Source organism: Belonocnema kinseyi, chromosome 5 (genome assembly GCF_010883055.1).
Source record: "Belonocnema kinseyi isolate 2016_QV_RU_SX_M_011 chromosome 5, B_treatae_v1, whole genome shotgun sequence".
In the NCBI taxonomy this organism is placed as follows: Eukaryota; Metazoa; Arthropoda; class Insecta; order Hymenoptera; family Cynipidae; genus Belonocnema; species Belonocnema kinseyi.
Window position 1 is genome coordinate 59,151,372 of NC_046661.1, and position 19,636 is coordinate 59,171,007.

At 31.3% G+C, this 19,636-nt stretch overlaps 1 protein-coding gene across 1 annotated transcript; it reads right to left on the reverse strand.

The window, feature by feature from the left end:
• Positions 1–23: 23 nt before the first annotated feature.
• Positions 24–16,085, reverse strand: LOC117173984 (probable cytochrome P450 301a1, mitochondrial). Its single transcript, XM_033362659.1, has 8 exons — positions 15,969–16,085; positions 15,803–15,879; positions 13,609–13,804; positions 13,336–13,495; positions 11,770–11,939; positions 11,486–11,564; positions 9,516–9,713; positions 24–354 (listed from the first exon to the last, which is right to left on the reverse strand). The coding sequence occupies exons 1-8, from the start codon at positions 16,037–16,039 to the stop codon at positions 244–246; spliced, it is 1,062 nt and encodes a 353-aa protein (XP_033218550.1). The 5' UTR covers positions 16,040–16,085; the 3' UTR covers positions 24–243.
• Between the last annotated feature and the right edge of the window lie 3,551 nt (positions 16,086–19,636).

Consider the following 19,636-nt stretch of genomic DNA (forward strand, 5'->3'; position numbering starts at 1 on the left):
AATTCAAACTACATACAAAATTCTGATATAAAAACATTTTTTATACTTATTACATTTCAAGTATAGTTAGAGCGTACAAAATTTAAATATACTACATTTGTATTAATGCTATTTGGTGTTTTCCTTTTAGAAACACACGTGTTGTAATGTACACAGATTGCCCTATGCTTGTGTACTCTAATTTGTTTAAATTTACTAGACGATGAGAATATAATATAAAATAATTTTTCTTAATATTAGACTCTAATACCTTTTAACAAATTTGAACTTGAGAGGTCCTTTTGGCGAATACATGGGGTTGATGTAGTAATCCAATTTTTCATAATTATACTCAACCTTGTAAGCTTGCATAATCTGAAAAAATTCGAAAAAGTGAATTAGTAACAAATATTTCTCCATTTCTTATCACAATTTTTAGATTAAACTACACTACCGTCGGAAATAAGGAACAAAACTTCTCATGTGTTATATTTCTGACAGTACTTTGTAACTTCATTTATTTTTGATTGGTCCAGAAATCTACTTTATTTTATTTGACACACAACATTTTGACAGATTCCGACGCACGCTGTAGTCCAGATTTATAATGTAGTTTGAAATAAAAAAATGTGTATATTAGAAAAGAACTTAATATTTTAAGCAAAATTTCCAGCTTTCCAATGAAATATTTAACAGTTCATCAGGATTTCCTTTACCCTTTTTCTTGGTTTGTCACTTAAATGCGAACTGAATAATAAAAAAATAATTTAAAAAATCTAACTAGTTTTGCTTGAAAGTTCATTCTTATTGGTTGTAAAGTCTATAATTATATTTGTGGTTCAGAATTTTTTTTTGAGATAAAACTTTTATTATTTGGTGAAAACTGCATATATTTTATTGAAAATTCAACATTTTTGTTAAAAATTCATGCGTGGTTGAATTTCCTGTTGTAATTTTCAACTAAAAAGGATAAATTTTTAACAAAAAATGGAATAGTCAAATTTTTTAAAGTTAAAAAAATTCATTTCAACTCAAAAAAAAAATAATTTTCAATAAAATAGTACTGACTTAAACGAGAAGGATAAGTTTTTAACGAAAATTATAAATCTTTAACAAAAAAAATGAATTTGTAAGTTTTTAACAATTTAATTCAACTTTTAAACAAGAAGTTGAATTTTCAAACCAAAAAATATGACTTTTCAACGAAAAATGTAACAGTTGATATTCCAACAAACAATATTTTAGCTTTAAATCGAATACAGGTAAAAACCAAAAAAACTCTTCAGTCAAAAGAGAGAAAAAAATACAACGAAATTGGTTTATTTTCACGTCAAAACGGCGATTTTTTACAAACAAGCTAATTTTCAAACGAGAAATATGAATTTTTAACAGAAAAGTTATTTTTTAACTAGAATAATGAATCTGCAACTGAAACAGTCAAACGTTTAGTTTAAAAAATCACTTTTCTACTAAAAAACTAAATTTCAACAAAATAATTGGACTTTCAATAAAATAGTTACATTGTCAACAAAATAAATAAAATATCGACGAAAGAGATGAACTTTCGACTCAAATTATGAATATTTAATAACAAAATATTTGTTTACAAAGCAGTTCGACTTTCAACCAATTTCTTAAATTTTCGACCCTGAAGAAAAGTTTTTAACCAATTTAATTGGTTGCTGGAAATTCGTATTTTTTGTTGGAAATTCAACAATTTGGCTGAAATTTTTTTCTATGCTGACTAAAAAATCTTGTTTGGTTGAAAATTTGTCTAATTGTGTTGAAAATTAATATTTTTCAATTCAATTTTGGTACAAGATTCCTCATTTTTGGTTAAAAATGATTTTTTTATTTGAAAATGCAACTATTTGTTTAAAAATTCTTGTATGAGGTCGAAAATTCGTCTTTTGGTAAAAAATTAATCTTCTTGGGGGGCCATCCACAAAATACGTGATACATTTTTCAGGAACTTCTGACCCCCTCCCCCCCCCCCTGGGTGATACTTTCTCCATTGGTCTTAACATGGAGAATGATACTTCGTCAGTACCCCACCCATCCCCTAAACGTATCGCGTATTTTGTGAATGGCCCCTGATTGAAAATGCAATTATTATGTTAAAAAATCATCTATATTGTTGAAAATGTAATATTTCTACTTGAAATAGTAGGAAATTTAAGAATTTGAACTTTGATATAATATAATACCCAAATTCATATTATTGAAAATAATTTATTTCCTTGTTCTCGTAAAAAATCTCCTTATTTTCCCTATTTTAGAACATTTTATGTCTTTAAAGCCTGTTATCGATACAGATGAAAAAATGTTTTTTAGTCTATTGTAAATGGGAGCGGGAGCTCGACGTACAAAAAGTGTTTATTCTGAAATTTGAAACATTTTATGTCCTCAACAGATTCTTCATTATTTAATAGGTGCAATGATTGATAATGATAGATTCTTCAGAATTTTGACCTCGTCGTCCGATTATTCTAGAAGAGTCAATATATCTTCATTCGAAGGCGGCACTTTCATGTGATTAAAATTCAATGCCACACGCGACTGCTTGCGTTTAATGACCCGTGAATACATTTCCACCTGTTCTAAACATGAATAAATGAATGCTAAGAGGTTTTCTCCAGTATTTCTGGTTTAAATGGACTATGTCCTGCTTTAATCGCAAGACATTGATTCATTCATACAAAATGACCTTCACTAATGTTTACTCAAATTATTTAATAATATACAATTATTTGATTGGACTGTAACGACAGCTTATTATTAATTAAACTCTTAATCAAATTAGTTCAATTTTATTTCCCCATACACTCTTGTAGTATATTTAAATTGATTAAAATCTTTATTATTCTTTAGAAGATTTACATAGATTTATCAATTTTATTCATAAAAATGATAATCAGTTATAAAATCGTTTAATGTAACCAAAAAGTAATTTTTATTCTTAAGATATTAGCGTTCAGTACCCTTCTATACAAATTTAACATCTCTTTGTACTGCCGTACAAGCTAAAAAGATGCATAAGACCAATCTCATTCGAAATGAGAAAATCGAGAAAAATTGTTTGCCCAAAGAAACTTAACATCGAATAATTTCCCTTTCGGGGTAGGCGTGACTCACTCGGTGGGAAAGGGAGTAATGTGATAAAGGGGTTATAGAATTTTTTTATTGATCTAGAATTCTCGAGTTATTTATTTGAATAACACGTTCGTTTGACAACACTGCTCCGGCTCAGGTTGCTGATCAATCTCTCTAGCAATTACCTCAAGTGAAGAGCTTCTTTTACATCCAAGCATTTTTTCATGCAAGCTCTCGTGTTTTGGTGGCTTCTTACGTCTCTTCTAATTACGATCTCACACATTCTAACAATTCTTTTCGCGGTCTGCCTCAGAGCACGCTGCCATTTACTTTACCTTGATAAACTTGTTTCGTTAGTCGTTCATCTGGCATTCTTTAAACATGCCCGAACGATTTTAACCGATTTCATTCCCCTGTGCCAACTAGTATTTTTCTGTACCACATTCTTTGAGAATTATCTCATTACGCACTTTGTCCAAGAGCTTGAGTGCAGCCTCAAAATACAAAACAAAACATATGGTTAGTGTGTAGATGAATTTAGCCGGGACTTATTTCCCTTGGATTTCCGAGCAGAGTCCGACCTATATCACAAGTCTAAAACATACGTAAGGACAAGCGATGCTTTTCGTTTGTAAGTTCGCTCCGCCCTCTGTCACTTGCACAAGGCAGAAAAGACACAAGGTATCTTTTTATGTTGTGTTTTTCTACTTCTTCGACTTTTCTCATTTATAAACAATCGTTTTTTTCAATAAATATTAATAATTAATCATTTTTATTAACACAGTTAGATGCAGCTTTCTCCTACGAATCCAACGATACAAAAAACTCATCTTTCATAATAATTGTCACTTGTGTATCTTTTTAATTTGGACGACAGTGCAGAATTCTCGTAAGTTTCTATAGGATTTATAATTTTCTTACGAAGACAAAATTACGAAATCCCTTTCAAACTAGTTCGTAAAGTTATTTCGAAACTCGTGACCTTTTAAAGAAGCAATTTTCTTATTCATAGACGTACGAAACTTTTATACTAATTGTCATAGGAATTTCGTAATAAGCTTTTTTCGACGTTCAAGATGTGCTAAATGCAGACAATTTGAGGAAAAGTTTCACTCAAACTGAAATATTAACGCGGCATCTCGTGAAGTCTCGTAAATAAAATAAATTAATTAGAATAATCCCATTTTTTAAAGAAAGAAGGTTCTTAGGTTAATTAATTTATTTTATTTACGAGACTTCACGAGATGCCGCGTTAATATTTCAGTTTGAGTGAAACTTTTCCTCAAATTGTCTGCATTTAGCACATCTTGAACGTCGAAAAAAGCTTATTACGAAATTCCTATGACAATTAGTATAAAAGTTTCGTTCGTCTATGAATAAGAAAATTGCTTCTTTAAAAGGTCACGAGTTTCGAAATAACTTTACGAACTAGTTTGAAAGGGATTTCGTAATTTTGTCTACGTAAGAAAATAGTCTTCGTTTGAAATAGTATCAAATCCCTTAATTAACTATTGTGCAATCCCTTAAACTGCCGTAAAATCTTTAAACTCTTGTAGAATTACTTAAAACGTTTAAAGGCTTTGAACATTCCTTAAAATAATTAAAATCCTTGGAAATTCTATGAATTTTCTTGAAAAATGTTGAAAGTATAAAATTTTCCGACGTCTACACGCCTATCCAGCGGGCAAAAAATTTAAGAATGTCCTAGAGAGGTCCTAGGAACATCTCAAACACGCTCTTTGGATGTTTATAGTTTTCTGCCTACTTGTTAGTCGCTTGTCTGGATTCGCGCTTGCTTGGAATCCTTTGAAATCCAATAAAATCTGATAAATTTTAAAAATTTATGTCGAATTTTGTATATGAACACCTTGAATACGACCGATGACTCTGAGTCGGTCAACAAACGAATCGCACGAATGTGCTCCTACGAGATATTCATCTACTCACGACTTTTCGGTTCTGCAACATTTCGTACCCTAGTTTTTTCTGTATTGAAATACTTTTAAAAACCTTGAATTCTTGTTTGCGGTGAAAATATTTGATATTATTTTTAGGTATTGCCTAGAAAAAATCAAATCGTGTAAGAGAGAGAAGGTCATACAAAGCTTACAAATCCTTGCAATAGGGTAGGGAGTGTCTGAAATTTCAAAAATCATTTCTTACGTAATTACTAGACATTCTCTAACCAATCCTATGAAATTTCTTGGAATATAAGTTAAACCGTCCATTACTAGGACAACGTAAAAAGTATATTCAATACTGGGACAATAATAAATATCGTTGAGTATCTTTTATATTCCAACATAAATTATAAAAGTAAAAATGTTCTATTATTTTTGAAGTTCATTTAAATTTGTTACCACTATTTATTTTTGTCTTGACAAGTTATACATTTAGTACAAAATAGTCAAAAATATTCCTCAAAATGTGTGAATGAACTGCTACAAAATTCGCCATTTTTTTTCTTATTTCAAAACATTCCGCATAACATTTACAGCATTATATTATTGAAATTTCCTACACTGAAAGAAAAAGTAATGTTTTCGCACATTTTTAACACGCTTAAGAATAAAATTCATAGTTTTATTAGCGATTTTATTCGATAACTTATGAATATTTTAATGTCCCTCATTTGAAAAATTTTGTGACGAAGTTGCCTAAATCGTGACGAGCTGTCGCTGACTGTCTCAGTTTCGGACACTTGAGCGTGAATTGCGAAATTGTGTTACCATAACTGAGACCATGGAGAAGAGACATAAGGAGACCAAACGAGTGGAATTGAAAATGAGCACTTTTCTATTGCTAGAAGTACGCACACACACATATGCAAAATCACACGTCCGTATAGTTTAAAACTTCCCGAGCGTGGCGTGCCAACTGTACTTAAAAAAAATATGGCCGCCGATGTGAACATGACACTCACATAACCTCAAACGCAAGTGAAATGTAAGTAAATAATGATTGAACAATTGATCCAATAAGTGTGGTTTCAAGTATATACAAGACTTTCAAAGTGGTGTAAGATGTATGCTTATTGTTATTTTCATATATAAATAATGCATTTTCACTACTTATTTCAAAATGAATGTGCATTTTTAAAACAATGCAAGCAAGATTTAAGAAAACGCATTAATTATAGTGTGCAGTATAAATAAGGTATTCATTTAATTTTTTTGGAAATCTTGCACTAAGAAAATAAAAAACTTCGTTCTAATAAAGAAAAATTGTTATTGTGAGTTAAAAATACCATTATGTAGAGTTGATTAAATATTCAATTCCAATTTCATATTGTTAGTTACAGTGGAGATGGCCGCATTCACCCAGTTCACTTATAATCTGCTAATGATTTATTTATAATATATTTATTTATTCAAGCGACCCATCAAAACAAAACAATGGAGGCGGCCATATTTTTTTAAGTGCGATTGGCACGCCACGCTCGGGAAGTTCTGAACTATACGTGTGTTTTGCACATGAGTGTGTGCGTACCTCTGGCAACAGAAAAGTGCCCATTTTCGGTCACTTTCGCCGTGTTTTTAATTAAATGTCGCAGTATTATTTTAGTGATATATTTAAAATATTGTTTATAAGACACAACCTTACCGTTTAATTGATTATTCATCCTAAAAAAGTTGTTCAAAGTAGTTTACTGAAACCTCCAAATCTAACCTCAATTTTTCCCAACTGCTTAGGTAAGTAATGTAATATAGTATCTAATAAATTTAATTTTCCAACAAAAATGAATAAGTATGCATTAAAATTCAATATTATAGATTTATATGAAATATTAATAAGATTAATATTATCGATTTACTTTTTGAGGTAAACTAGGTCAATTAACTTCTGTTGAAAATTTATTTTTTTAAATTAAATATATAACTGTTTTGAAGAAAACTCATCTTTTTGACTTGAAAATTCAAAAGTTTGGTTAAATTTTTTTTTATTTCTTGACTGAAAAATGTTTTTTGATTAATATTTGAACTACTTTTTTAAAAATTCGTCTTTTGGTTCGAAAACGTATCTTTTTAATTATAAATGTCATGTTTCTTGAGAAAAAATGCAACTTTGGTTCTTTTTGGTTCAAATATCAACTATTATATTTCTTATAAGAATTTAACTTTTTTTGTTAAGCTAATACTTCAATGTTCTAACATATTCTTGGATTTTTAAATAAAAAAGATTAATTTTCATAAAAAAATATAATAGTTGAAATTTCAAACGAAAAGTGTTTTAATTATAAATTAAACATGACATGATTTTTTAACCAAATAAGATTTTTTAATTAAAAAATATATTTTTTTAACCAAATTTATGAATTTTCTACCTAAACAATATCATTTTTAACAAAACAGTTGTATTTTCTCACAGAAAATGTAATTTATAATTAAAATGACGAATTTTCGAACCGAAAACAACTAATTTTATTAAACAATTTAATTTATGAGTTATTATTATATTGTTATAAATTACTTACCTAAGCAGTTGGCAAAATTTGAGGTTAGAATTAGACGGTAATCACAATCTGTTCTTGCTTTCTAATGTATTCTGTAATAAATTATAAGAAAATTGTGCCATTTTATTTAGATAAACTTCATTTGATTTTCCATATCTCAGTATTGGCTTCTTTGGTGTCCCACTTAAGGATATGCCCCAGAATTCGTTTCCCACTAATGGGTGATCTGACTAGATTTAAAAATATCAATTTACATTAATTTACTATAAAATTACTAATGTACTTTTTGTTCTAATCGAGCAGATAATGTCTTAGCCACTTAGTATAACGGTTTTTGTACCAAACATTTCAATTCCTAATTTTAAAATTGTGTTTATGTGGGTTAGGTTTTCGTAACTGTCCTAGTAATGGTCAGTTTACCTTCGTTTAAAATCTCAGAAAGTTGTCGAAATCTGTCCAAATCAATCGCAATCCATTGTGAAACTTGAATTGCGATGAAGAAATACTACACAGAGAAAACTGGATGCTCAAGCGTCCCATAGAGATATGTAGGATTAACATATTTTATGTTTAACTATAGGACATTAATCTAGATGTTCAAAGTTAGCATTTGACACAGAGAAAACGATATCGCATGAGTTGCAATATATACCGTAATTCCTGCGCTATATATCGTAATTATCACATTATAATAGCGTAAAATGCTGATATCGTACATTGCAAGATTTTATATTGTATTATTATTTTATTGTGTGTGTGTGTGTGTGTGTGTGTGTGCGTGTGTGTGTGTGTGCGTGTGTGTGTGTGTGTGAAGGTTCTAGTAGTGGCCAAGCGACTTTAGTGCATTGTAATATCGTACAAACCTCCGGAACCTGCTTTTACGTTATCATATTGCGCTTTATTTCAGTTCAAAGGTGACAAAACGTCCCCCCCCCCCCCGGTAACGTAACAAATCTTGATTTTGCTACTTCACAGCGTTTCAAACAGTGTGCATCCTAATTTCACTTATAGAATATTCAAATATTACTGTCTGATGTTTTCTATATTAATAATTTCAAACTGAGAACGATTAGTTTATAAAATATTTATTTTTCAACCGCAGTCGTTTGTTCCTCTCTCACAATGCACCACATAAGCAGCGCTGCCAATATCAACACAACTCATTGCCTACATAAACCTAATAAAAGCGGCGCTAAAATTTGAATCAATTAGCGCATAAAATCATAAGTTCGATGTTACGTAACGCATTTGATGACCCCCCCCCCCATGTAACGTTTCGTAACAAATCCCCCCCTCCCCCTGGCGCGTTACGTAATATGTGAACGGACCCTAGATATTAAAAAGTGAGATGTTACAAACATCCAAAATGTTCAACTGAAATATTCGAGATATTACATGTATGGTTATGTCAAATAACGTCTGTAAATATTTGAGAATTTTACTTATTTCTGGTCATTTAAGAAATAAATTAATAACTTTTTTTATGAATTTAAAATTAAACTTTAATGTTCGAAAATGAACGAAAAACAGATAAAGGGTGTGAGATTTAGATCAGAGATGTTACATTGTCAATTTGAGGTTATGTTTAATATTTTTAATTTAAAATAAAAAATGGGTAAGTAAGCGGAGAACGAATTATCTGTAATTTGCATTTAAAGTTCTAACTATTTTAGGTTACTTACACTCAAAATTTATTTTAAATTTATAAACATTTTGTTAAATGTGTTCGAGTAAAACTTCAAATGAAACTTAAGATCATACTTCCCTCCTGTAGACAGACAAAATTCGTTATCCAATTTTAATTAAGGATGGCTAATTTTGATTCTTCGGAAATTTTCCAAAATTGTAATATCGAAAATATATACCAGCCAAATATAGCCGTGAAATTCCAAAGCGTAATGCGCATGAATATCTGCATGTTAGGTGGGACAATCTTACCCTTTGAACATTTACATTTAAACATCCATTTTTCTCCATGGCTATAGCTCACCTTGCTGATTACAATGATCATTTCAAGTTCAGCGAAGCGTCGCCCGATGCACATACGCCTTCCGTATCCGAAAGGGAGAGACGCAAAAGGATGGCACATTTTGTCACCACCTAGCCATCGCTCCGGTAGAAATTCTTTACTTCTTGGGAAGTACCTGTCCTGATTGCTGATCACGTAGTGTTGAAACACCACATGCACCTGCCAAACAAATATTTATCTCTGGTAATTCACTCTAAAGGTCAAGTGCTATTGTATTTTCAACGATAAATCATAGGAGTAGGTTTATGAGCCCTCTGTACTATTTCTATATGTACAATGAAGAATGTCAAGGATGACTAATAATTGTATACTCAATAGTACTTAAGCAATTTCAAAATAGGACTTCCGATTTAAGACGTAATATTCATGTTTCTTTGTCATTTAAAAATATGAACGACATGCACAATTTATGTATCCAAAAGCCTGTATTAAAGACGAGTATATAACAGTTAAGCAACTGTTACAAAAGAGAAAGTAACATACTTTAACAACAGGTTTTTATAATAAATTTGCTCAAGAGTCACTGAAAATAATTCTATAATAATTTTAGAACGCTGTTTAAACATGTTCTGCAACGAATTTGTAGCAGCTCTGTAACTTTCTTACTGTCTCCAATAACATAAGAAACGTACAAAACTGCTATATACGTAACAGATCGATACATGAATACTAGGAATATTAGGATTTCAGAAAATGCAGAAATTCAGTCATTCAAGCGAATTCCAGAAGCAATTGCGTTTTTCAATAATAAATTACGCATTCTTTACATTAATTGAAATTAAAAAATAAATTAATAGTATTGTAACATTAAAATAACCTTCAGCTGATGTATCGCTTCTATCAATTTATTCGAATGACCTTATTTTGTAACTTCCGAATCTCAAAGCAAAAAAACCGTTACTATATAGAGAATTCAAAGAATTCTTAGTATTCAACGAACAATGAGAATGCAAGGAAAGCGAGGATTTTAGAAAATTCCACATTTGAGAAATTCGAAGAATTCCTTTGAATTGTTTAAAATTATTTTAAATTACTTGGAATACTTTTAAACCCATTCTACAGAATTATTAATAATTATTATATTTCAAAAATGATATTACGTACTTGTCAACACTGATGACACTGATTTTGCAAGTCGGCCATCTTGAAAACGTAACTTACAGAAGTTTTCTATTGTTTTCGACGTATGTTACGCCAAAAACGTAATACACGTAGAAAATACTCGAGTTACGCGTAACTAACAAGCCCTGCCCAAAATACATAAAAACATCACGCCTGATCTTTTTTCAGACGATTTCAATAACAAGGGTTATTTCATACCCGACGAAGCTCATTTTATAGGGAATTTTCCGCATATAGGGGCAAATCCCGATGTGCTGGAGAGAAACAAGTCGTATTCGTATTCGGCGCCCCAAAATATATAAAAATCGATCTCTCTGTATCTTTGGGAAATTTATAAATTCCTTCAGTTCTATGAATTCGCTAAAAGCCTTGAATTCTCTGAATTCCTTTAATTTCCAGAAAGACTTGAATTCCCTTAATTCCTGGAATTTCATGAAATCTATTAGTTATCTAAAATCATTGAAATCTCTGTTTTTCAGAATGCCTAAAGTTTCTCAATGCCCATTAGTTAGTTGCAACGTTTTAAACTCCCTAAGATTAAAGGACTTCTTAGAATTTAAGGAATTCCACAAATTCTATGTAAAATTAAAGGAATTCAAGGGAATTCCTAATAATTGCAAATAATACATAATAAACCAGATAGTATTAATTTGCTGCGTAAGTATGCTTACTAAAAAGAGGGGCTAATTCAAAAACTGTAGAAATTAGTTACTATAGCAATAAAACGCCAGATAAACGCCAGAGTGGTCGCTTTATTATTTAAACAAATTCACATCTCCTTGAAGTAATGAACTTTTCTTTTAACTTACGCCTTTCGGTACTTGGTAGCCACAAATTACAGTATCTTTGGTAGTACAGCGTCCGTTTCCAATTACAACAGGATACATCCTATTGCAACAAAATTTCTCTTCAGAAAATAATTAAATATCAGAAATTTTAGGAATTTTAAATATTTTAATTTAAAACGTGGGAAACGTTTTACAAATATTCAAGTTTTTCTTATGTTTTTAGAATTTACTTTCTAGCATATTTCCAAACAGGAAATTGATACTATGTATATATAATATATATATGCAAAATACATGTTCTATACCTCAAAGTTTCTCTTATGCAAGCCTTCAAATACTTCAAGTCATCGATATATTTAGCATCAAGTGGCTGTCCATCAGACGGAAGTGTTTTACAAATCTCTTCGTGTACAAGTGCTTGTTTTCCCGGATGATTGGCCAGTTGATATAGAATTGAAGCCACTGAATTTGAAGTCTTTAACATAATTTACACAAATTTTTGGTCAAATAGAAATTTAGATGAGCACGAGATCATTAAATATTTCTCTTAGAAACAATCAAAGTAAATTGTTTATCATCAGAAATTTTTGATTAGTAATAAAACAAGACATGGGTTCAGATATTTTTAATTTCGCATGAATAAAAGAACAAATTACTAATCGATGCGATAATACAAACTTCTGGACACAAATTCCTGTTACCGATGTGACATAACATGGAAAGTAACTTCGAATGCGTTAAATATCGATAAGTGTCGATAACAGGAATCTGTTCCCAGATGACTATGATTGATCTTATCAATTGATTTTTAGGGTTTCATATCTGTGGGTAGAAACCTTTATAGTTTCGGTCGTTTATCCGTCCGATCGTCGTACTTTTTCCATAAGAGGGGCAATATGAGAGAGGAGATAGAGCGACAGCGGGAAGGTAGAGGACGTAGGGGAAGTAGGGTGAAGCTAGGTAATCAGAGAAGGAGATGTGATGGTTGGGATAAGAATTAGGGAGGGGGGTAAGAGTGATATATTAGGAATGAGGCAAAAAGAGAGTGCAAGTGAGGAGAGGGCATTGAAGGATATGTAGGGAGGGTAAAGTTATGAGTGGGGGAGTAAGAGAGGAAAGGAGATGAGAAATAGCGAATCAGAAAGTGATGAATGGAAGTGGAAAAAGGAAAGACGTGAAGAAATAGGGGTTGATATTATAAGATATGATCCGATAAGGAAGGAGGTTGAGTGATAGGGAGAGAGGGAGATTTATGCTACCTGATTAACGTCTTAATAGGCTACGAAATTATTTTTTTGAGGCACATGACGCCTACGTTGAATAGTTTTTAGATTAAAAAAATAGATTTTTGAAATAATATTTGATACCCAAGGAACAAAAATCCATTTAATTCTGTTGAATGAGTTTCGAAGGCTTTTGCATTGCGTATCTGTCACTGGAATTCAAGATTGCCGCCGATTGGTTTTCTAAAGACTTTTAGATTTTATAATTCTTTTAAATAACTTATATATCTCAAAAGCCTTTACAATATATAGAACTGAAACAGTAAAAGAAATATATTAGACTTGCGCATGATTTCTTTTAATCTTTTGCTAATGTATAAATATAAAAAATCTTGTGAAATATGCCAGCTCAACCTAAAAAAAGTCGGTCTCTTTCAAAAAGAAGGAAACAGATTCAATATGATCTTGCTTGAAATGGTCATTGCAATACATGACAGATTAGAAGCTGCTTGAGAAAATGACCGATTCACATCTTCGCAAACCGATTCATTTTTAATTTTCTAATTCTGCAGATGACAGATACGCAATTCACAGAGTCGTCTTTTCGATGGACTTCTTCTTTCCTGGGTAATATCAAAAAAATCTCACCGTGTCAATACCAACGAGGAATAAATCTAAGGCAAGAATGGAAGCTAGTTTCGGATTATCTTGTGTAGCCACAACTCGTTCAAGAAGGGAAAGCTCCTTATTTGAGGAGCTTTTCGCTTGCGCCCTTTCTAGAGCTTCCTTGGTATATCTAGAAGTAGTACTGCAAAAAAGAATAAGAAATAATTAAATTAAAATTTATTCTGCCCTGAAATGAAATCCTATTAATAATTATTTTTTCAAATGTACATTTATTTCTCTAAATTCATCTCTTACTTTAAAATTACGTCAAGAGCGTTGACAAATTGGCACCAAGTAGGCGTGTTGAACACTTTCCAGAAAGGAATTTTCAATTCCAGAATTCCAACGTTCGTAAAAAATGTTTTAACTGCATTGATTAACTCTTGAGTTTCTGCTGGTGCGTTTTCGTTCAAACATCCTAATCGTACGTCCAGAGCTATACGTGCTATAGCTAAAAAATGGTATAACATAATAATTAGATCTATACTATTACCGTTCCGAGTAAAAATGCTTCGACTTGAGTTCGATTTGGTTATGTCTTGAGTTCGTCTCCAAGGCATCGATATCTGGCTGCGTCTCAAAACTGAGACGAGACATAGGCCTTTGTCTTACTTTTATAGCCACGACAGGTAAAACGGAGTTTACTTGTCTCAAGTCTAGCCTTGTCTTGACTAAGACTACGTTTACTTGACTCAAGACGAGCTTTGTCTTGGCTGAGATAATCGAACCTTTTTTGGCTCATAAATGAGTTTAAAATTGATGAATGAAAAATTTGTAATTAATAAATTAGTTATTTTTAATTTAAACATTCAGAATCGGTGGGTCTGAACGAGTATAACCCTTAGAAATTTTCTTCAAAAAAATGAAAATTGTAACTTTCTAGAAGGATCTCCTAAGCCGTTAGAAATACGTAAAAACAAACAACATTTTCGGTATCATCGTCAAACAAACATAATACGAATAACAATCCGTAAATAAGTTGATTTAAAACATATATTGTATAAAAATATACAATATTGTTTAACCATTAAAAAAGGTTAGCTTTTATGACTGTTAGAGTTGGAGTTATAAAAATTTGACTCAAGAAATAAATTTATGTCTTCAAGACATAAAAAATTGTCTCCAAGACACAAATTGAAGTCTGGCTCCATATCAAAACTGAGACATGCTCAAGTCGAACTTTTCGACTTCAGCATGTCTTGATTGGGGGCAATTCAAGTCGAATTTAAGTCGAAGCAGTTTTATTCGGGGTGTAATGAATTTGAAAAAATTAATTAATTAAACTCGTCTCTATTCGACCCGATGCTTTAAAAAAATCGAAAACGTGTTCCTAAAAATGTGAAAAAATTCATGTTTCTTGTTTGAACCTTCTACTTAACGGTACAATTTGCAATATGTGTTTTTTAAAATTTTTGTTGATATAGTTAACAATAAAAAAATAAACTCAGAGAAAAAAATAATTTTATTAAAAAATTTATAGCTCAGAGACAAATGAACGACATTCAACGGTTCAAAAACAAAATTAAAGGGAAGAGTGGGCCTTTCAATGAAAAAAAGTTGCAAGAAATGTTCGCGGAATTGAAACCCTTAATTTTCAACATGAACTCATGCATTATATTAGGTTTGAATGTAGGAGGTTTTGATAAAAATATACACATTGTTCTATGCAAAATCATTTATTTAGTAACAAAAAAATTTTTTTATCTAAATATGTACACAGAGGACCATGATTTTTTTATTCAAATAATATAAAGTGAAATCGTATGATAAATGCACCTGATATCTTTCGTGCTACTATTATCGTTCTAACTTGACTGAAATGTAGTAAATAATGAATTTTCATACTTTGATCAAAAGGAGTATTAAGGGCATTTACCTTACTCTCGCTGGTACTGAAAAAAATAGTAAATTTACCCCAAGTTCTATCCGTCGAAATACACACGTAAACCGCGGAGGAGGGGGGGGGGTCCAATCGACCCAAACTGCACTTTGACTGCACCCTATAGCTGACTGAAAGATACAAGTGGCTCGAAACTATACATGAGGCTTCTATCCTAGAGTACAATTTTTTAAATGTGGGTAAGGACCCGTGTTATCACTTGGTTCGTAAATGGCACCGATTTGAAATTTCGGCCTGGGTCAAATCGACCCCCCCCCCCCGAAGGTTAACGGCTTAATATCAATACGATTCAAAAAAATAACAAATTTAGTCAAATAAATATTCAATCGACTGCAGATAAAAATTAGTCCTGCATTACCGATTGATGATAAGAAACAGCACTCTACGTCACTAAAGGAAGGCAATATAGCCAACTACATGTGACTACTGTCGGCAATTTAGAATACTTTACATTACCAGCAATCGGTAACATACTGTATTCTATATTATCTACAGTCGATACAACAGAATTTTCTTCATTTTTAAATAATAATATATTATTTAACTCACATTCAAGTGCCCATTTGTGTATTTCATTTAAGAAGTCACCGGGGACTTCGCTATCGGAGTTTTTGATTTTCTCGATCCTGAAATCCAGTATTATTTTTATTAAGATTAAAATGAGGATTAGACATTGGAAAAGCGAAGTTTCTAAAATGAAATTAGTAAAATTTACCTCTGTAGAAAGTCGTGACTGGCTTCTTCAATCGCACCGATATACATCCTTGCAGTTCTTGGCTGAAGCATCACTTGTTGCACTTTGCTTCGAAAATTGTACCAACTTTCACCATGCCTAGAAAATATGAGATAGAAGAATATTAAGAATATTGTCGATACAGAATTGCGTACACTGGAAAAAGCATTATTGCGTGTATGGCTCGATAAGAATTGCTCATTCGAAATCGAGTCTCAAACCATGTCATTTAAGCCCATAACTTTAACAACAGTGCGATTTTTTGCGAAATTATTTATTTCGCAACACACATTACGAGTCAGGTACGAAGAGGTAACTGCACAGAGACTCAAAAATTCTTGATTGATACCAATAAATAATCAAAATAAATAATAATATTATTTAAACATAATTTTTGGGGCACTTTTCAGCTTTACCGACATCAAATATTCAAAAAGATTTGCAAGATTTTTATAAAGAATTTCCAGAGGAATTTTTTAAGGAATTAAAAATCGCTCAGCAAATTTCAAAGGATTTCCAAATATTTCCTGAGATATGAATGGGTTTCAAGAGAATTTAACAGAATTTCAAGCAATTTCAAGTTTATGAAAATATTTCCAAAATATTCCAAAATATTTTAAGATTTTATTATTTTATTTATTATTCTAAGATTTTAGTGGATTCAATAGGATTTTCAAGGCTTAAAATAATTTTTAGGTATTTTAAAACTCCTGAGGGAATTTCAGAGTTTTCTTTTATTAACAATTTAAAAATTGTTTAAGATATTTCAAGAGATTTCATATATTTCAAATATTTTAAGAAGGATTCGTGAGATTTCAAAGAATTGCAAAGATTTCCACAGATTGTATAGAAGTTCAAGGAATAGCGATTACTTCCAAAGAGACATTTCGAGGTCTGTAAAGGTATCCCAGTGGGCATTGGGACATCCTAACTATGTCAGGTAATTTTTTCATCTGTAACACATTCTTTGGTTTTTTTTCTATTCTATAAAGGTCTTCAGAACGTCCTCAAGACGTCCGCCACAGGATGTCTAAAGAAAACTTTAGGACATATTTGCCCACTGGGATATTCAAAAGGATTTCAATGGATATCAAAGCATTTTAGATATTTCTAAGAATATCAAAAGATTCTAAGCACATAAAAAACGAAAGATAAATTTTACATCGATTCCAGGTGACAGATTGACCGCAACAAAAATTAATCTTGCTGGATAAACTTTACATGAATCGAAGATAATTTCCGATTTTTAACCTCGCCTGGATAATCTTTCGCCTTATAACCGCTCAATTTTTATTCGTGATGTATCGAGAATTGCGACACCAGCGCGTTCTATCGTCGTTTAACTTCATTAAATTGGAGAGAAATGGGGATTCCCATCTGTAAGTTGCTTTTTGCGCCTTTTGCTAGATGGTAATTGATAAGTTATAATTCATTTACAATAGTCTAATTCATTTCGGAGGAGATATATCAGTAAGCACCATTTTTTATGTTTTCTGTTGCTGATTCTACAAGTTTTATCGAAATTTGCTCACTTCAGCGTGACGTAGTAGACTAGATCAAAACTATTTCCCCAAAACGTCGGTGAAATTTTCGCCGAAATATGTTTAATTTTTAACCGTTGCAATTCTTACCTGCAACAAATTTTAAGTTTTGTTTTTTCAGTGTTGTTTTAAATCCGGTGCCCCGGTGTATAGCTCGAATTCACTCATACTCATTTTACATACAACAAAATTTAACTTTAGTTTTTTCTGTGAGGGATTTCGCCAGCTCTAATAGGATTTGACGGGATTTCAAGGATTTTAATACACTTAAGTATTTCAATGGCTTTCAATGGATTAAAAAGGTTTTAAAAGATTCGCATTCAAAATTTCAATGGATTGCATAGGGTTTCCAAGAACTTCATAGGATTTCAAAGGTTTTAATCAGATTTTTTAAAAGAATTTTAAAGGATTTCAAGAGATTTCACAAATTTTAAATACTTTAAGAAGGCTTCATGGTATTTGCAAAGGGATATCAAAGAATTGAAAATTTTTACAAAGATTTCAAGGAATTCGTTGACTTTTATAAGATTATCAGGGATTCGTCAGCTTTTAGAAGATTTAACGGAAACTCAAATGTTCTTAAATTTTGCAATGGTATTTTAATCATCTGAAGGATTTTTGTGACACTCCAAAGAATTTCAAGAGATTTGCATGTAAATTCAAATGTTTCAAGAAATTTCGTGTGATTCTGACAGACCTCTTAGGGATTTTTTAGAATTGCATACATTTTTATTATTTTAAGAAGTTTTATCAGATTACATGTAATTTTACAGATTTTTACGGGATTGTAAAGGATTGTTAAGATTTTCAAGAAATTTCCAGATTTCGAAAGATTTCCATAGGTTTGAAGAGATTTCAAATGATTTGAAGAGGTTTTGAAACAATAACAAAAAGGCGCGAAATTTCTGAGATAATTTGAAAGTTGTTAAAAAAATGACTTGATTATTTTTTAATGTTTTTAAACCATAAAAAGGTTCACCAATATACTTCGGCGAGGAATCCAAAGATGCTTTCGTTTTTCGGTCGGAACCTTCGTTTAAGGTGGATATAAAACCATGAACAACCCAAGAATGTCCTTGTGACGTTCTTAGGACGTCTAATGTCTATGCAATCAACGTCTCTAAGACGTCTTATATCCTAAAGATGTCCTGAAGACATCTTATAGACATAGGGCGTTTTTGAGACATCTTTCGTACTGATATTAGATGTCAAACAGAGATTAAAAAAATATCACAGGATTTTATTAAATTTATTTTAAAAAGTTTAAAGTGACGTCAAAAGATTTCACGGGCTTTCGAGGGATTTCAAAGATTTCTAGGAATTTTATGTCATTTCATGGAATGTTTACACCAGATTTGAAAAGTGCTTAACTACTTAGACTTTTCTTCAAGTGTTTTAGATTATAAATTAATATCGATTCCATTGGAAACAAGTTTTGAAATAAGAGTTCAGTTTTTTTAGTAAAATTTTTTTTTTTTCAGTTGTATCATTAATAAATTTTTCCACAGTTGTTTGGCATAGTATAATTATTATGAAATATATAATTCTGTATCTGAACAAAAAAAAATTAGATCATCCGCCCACAGAAACATATAATTAGATTTCACTTGCATTCAATGCTAATTAGAAAATTAGAGAATCGTTAGGTATGCAATCGTCATAAAGAGATCGTGTTTGTAATTAAAATGAATTTCTCAGCTATTCTCTTTCTCCTTCGGCAATGTCCCAATTATCGCATCCCCATAGGGACTGCATACCCGCAACACCTCCAATGCAAGTGCATCAGAGGGAATATAAATGTTAATAAGGAAAGGAGTTATGTTACACAATATAAAAACTCTTTTCACGTCTTCAATGGTAGGGACTACTCAATTAATTATATTAAGAGTATAAAAACATCAACGAATTTAGCTTCATCTCGGCCATTCCAAAGTCACGGATGGGACATTTGCACGCATAAACTTGAAAAATCCTTATTTAAAACAACTGTATCGTGTTTAAGCTACACTATCTGTACAAAGATGCATGAACTTGTTAGTTTCCAGATTCTAAAATTCTATTAAATTGGATAATTTTCATGTTATAAAACGAAAACGAGGGTAACGGATG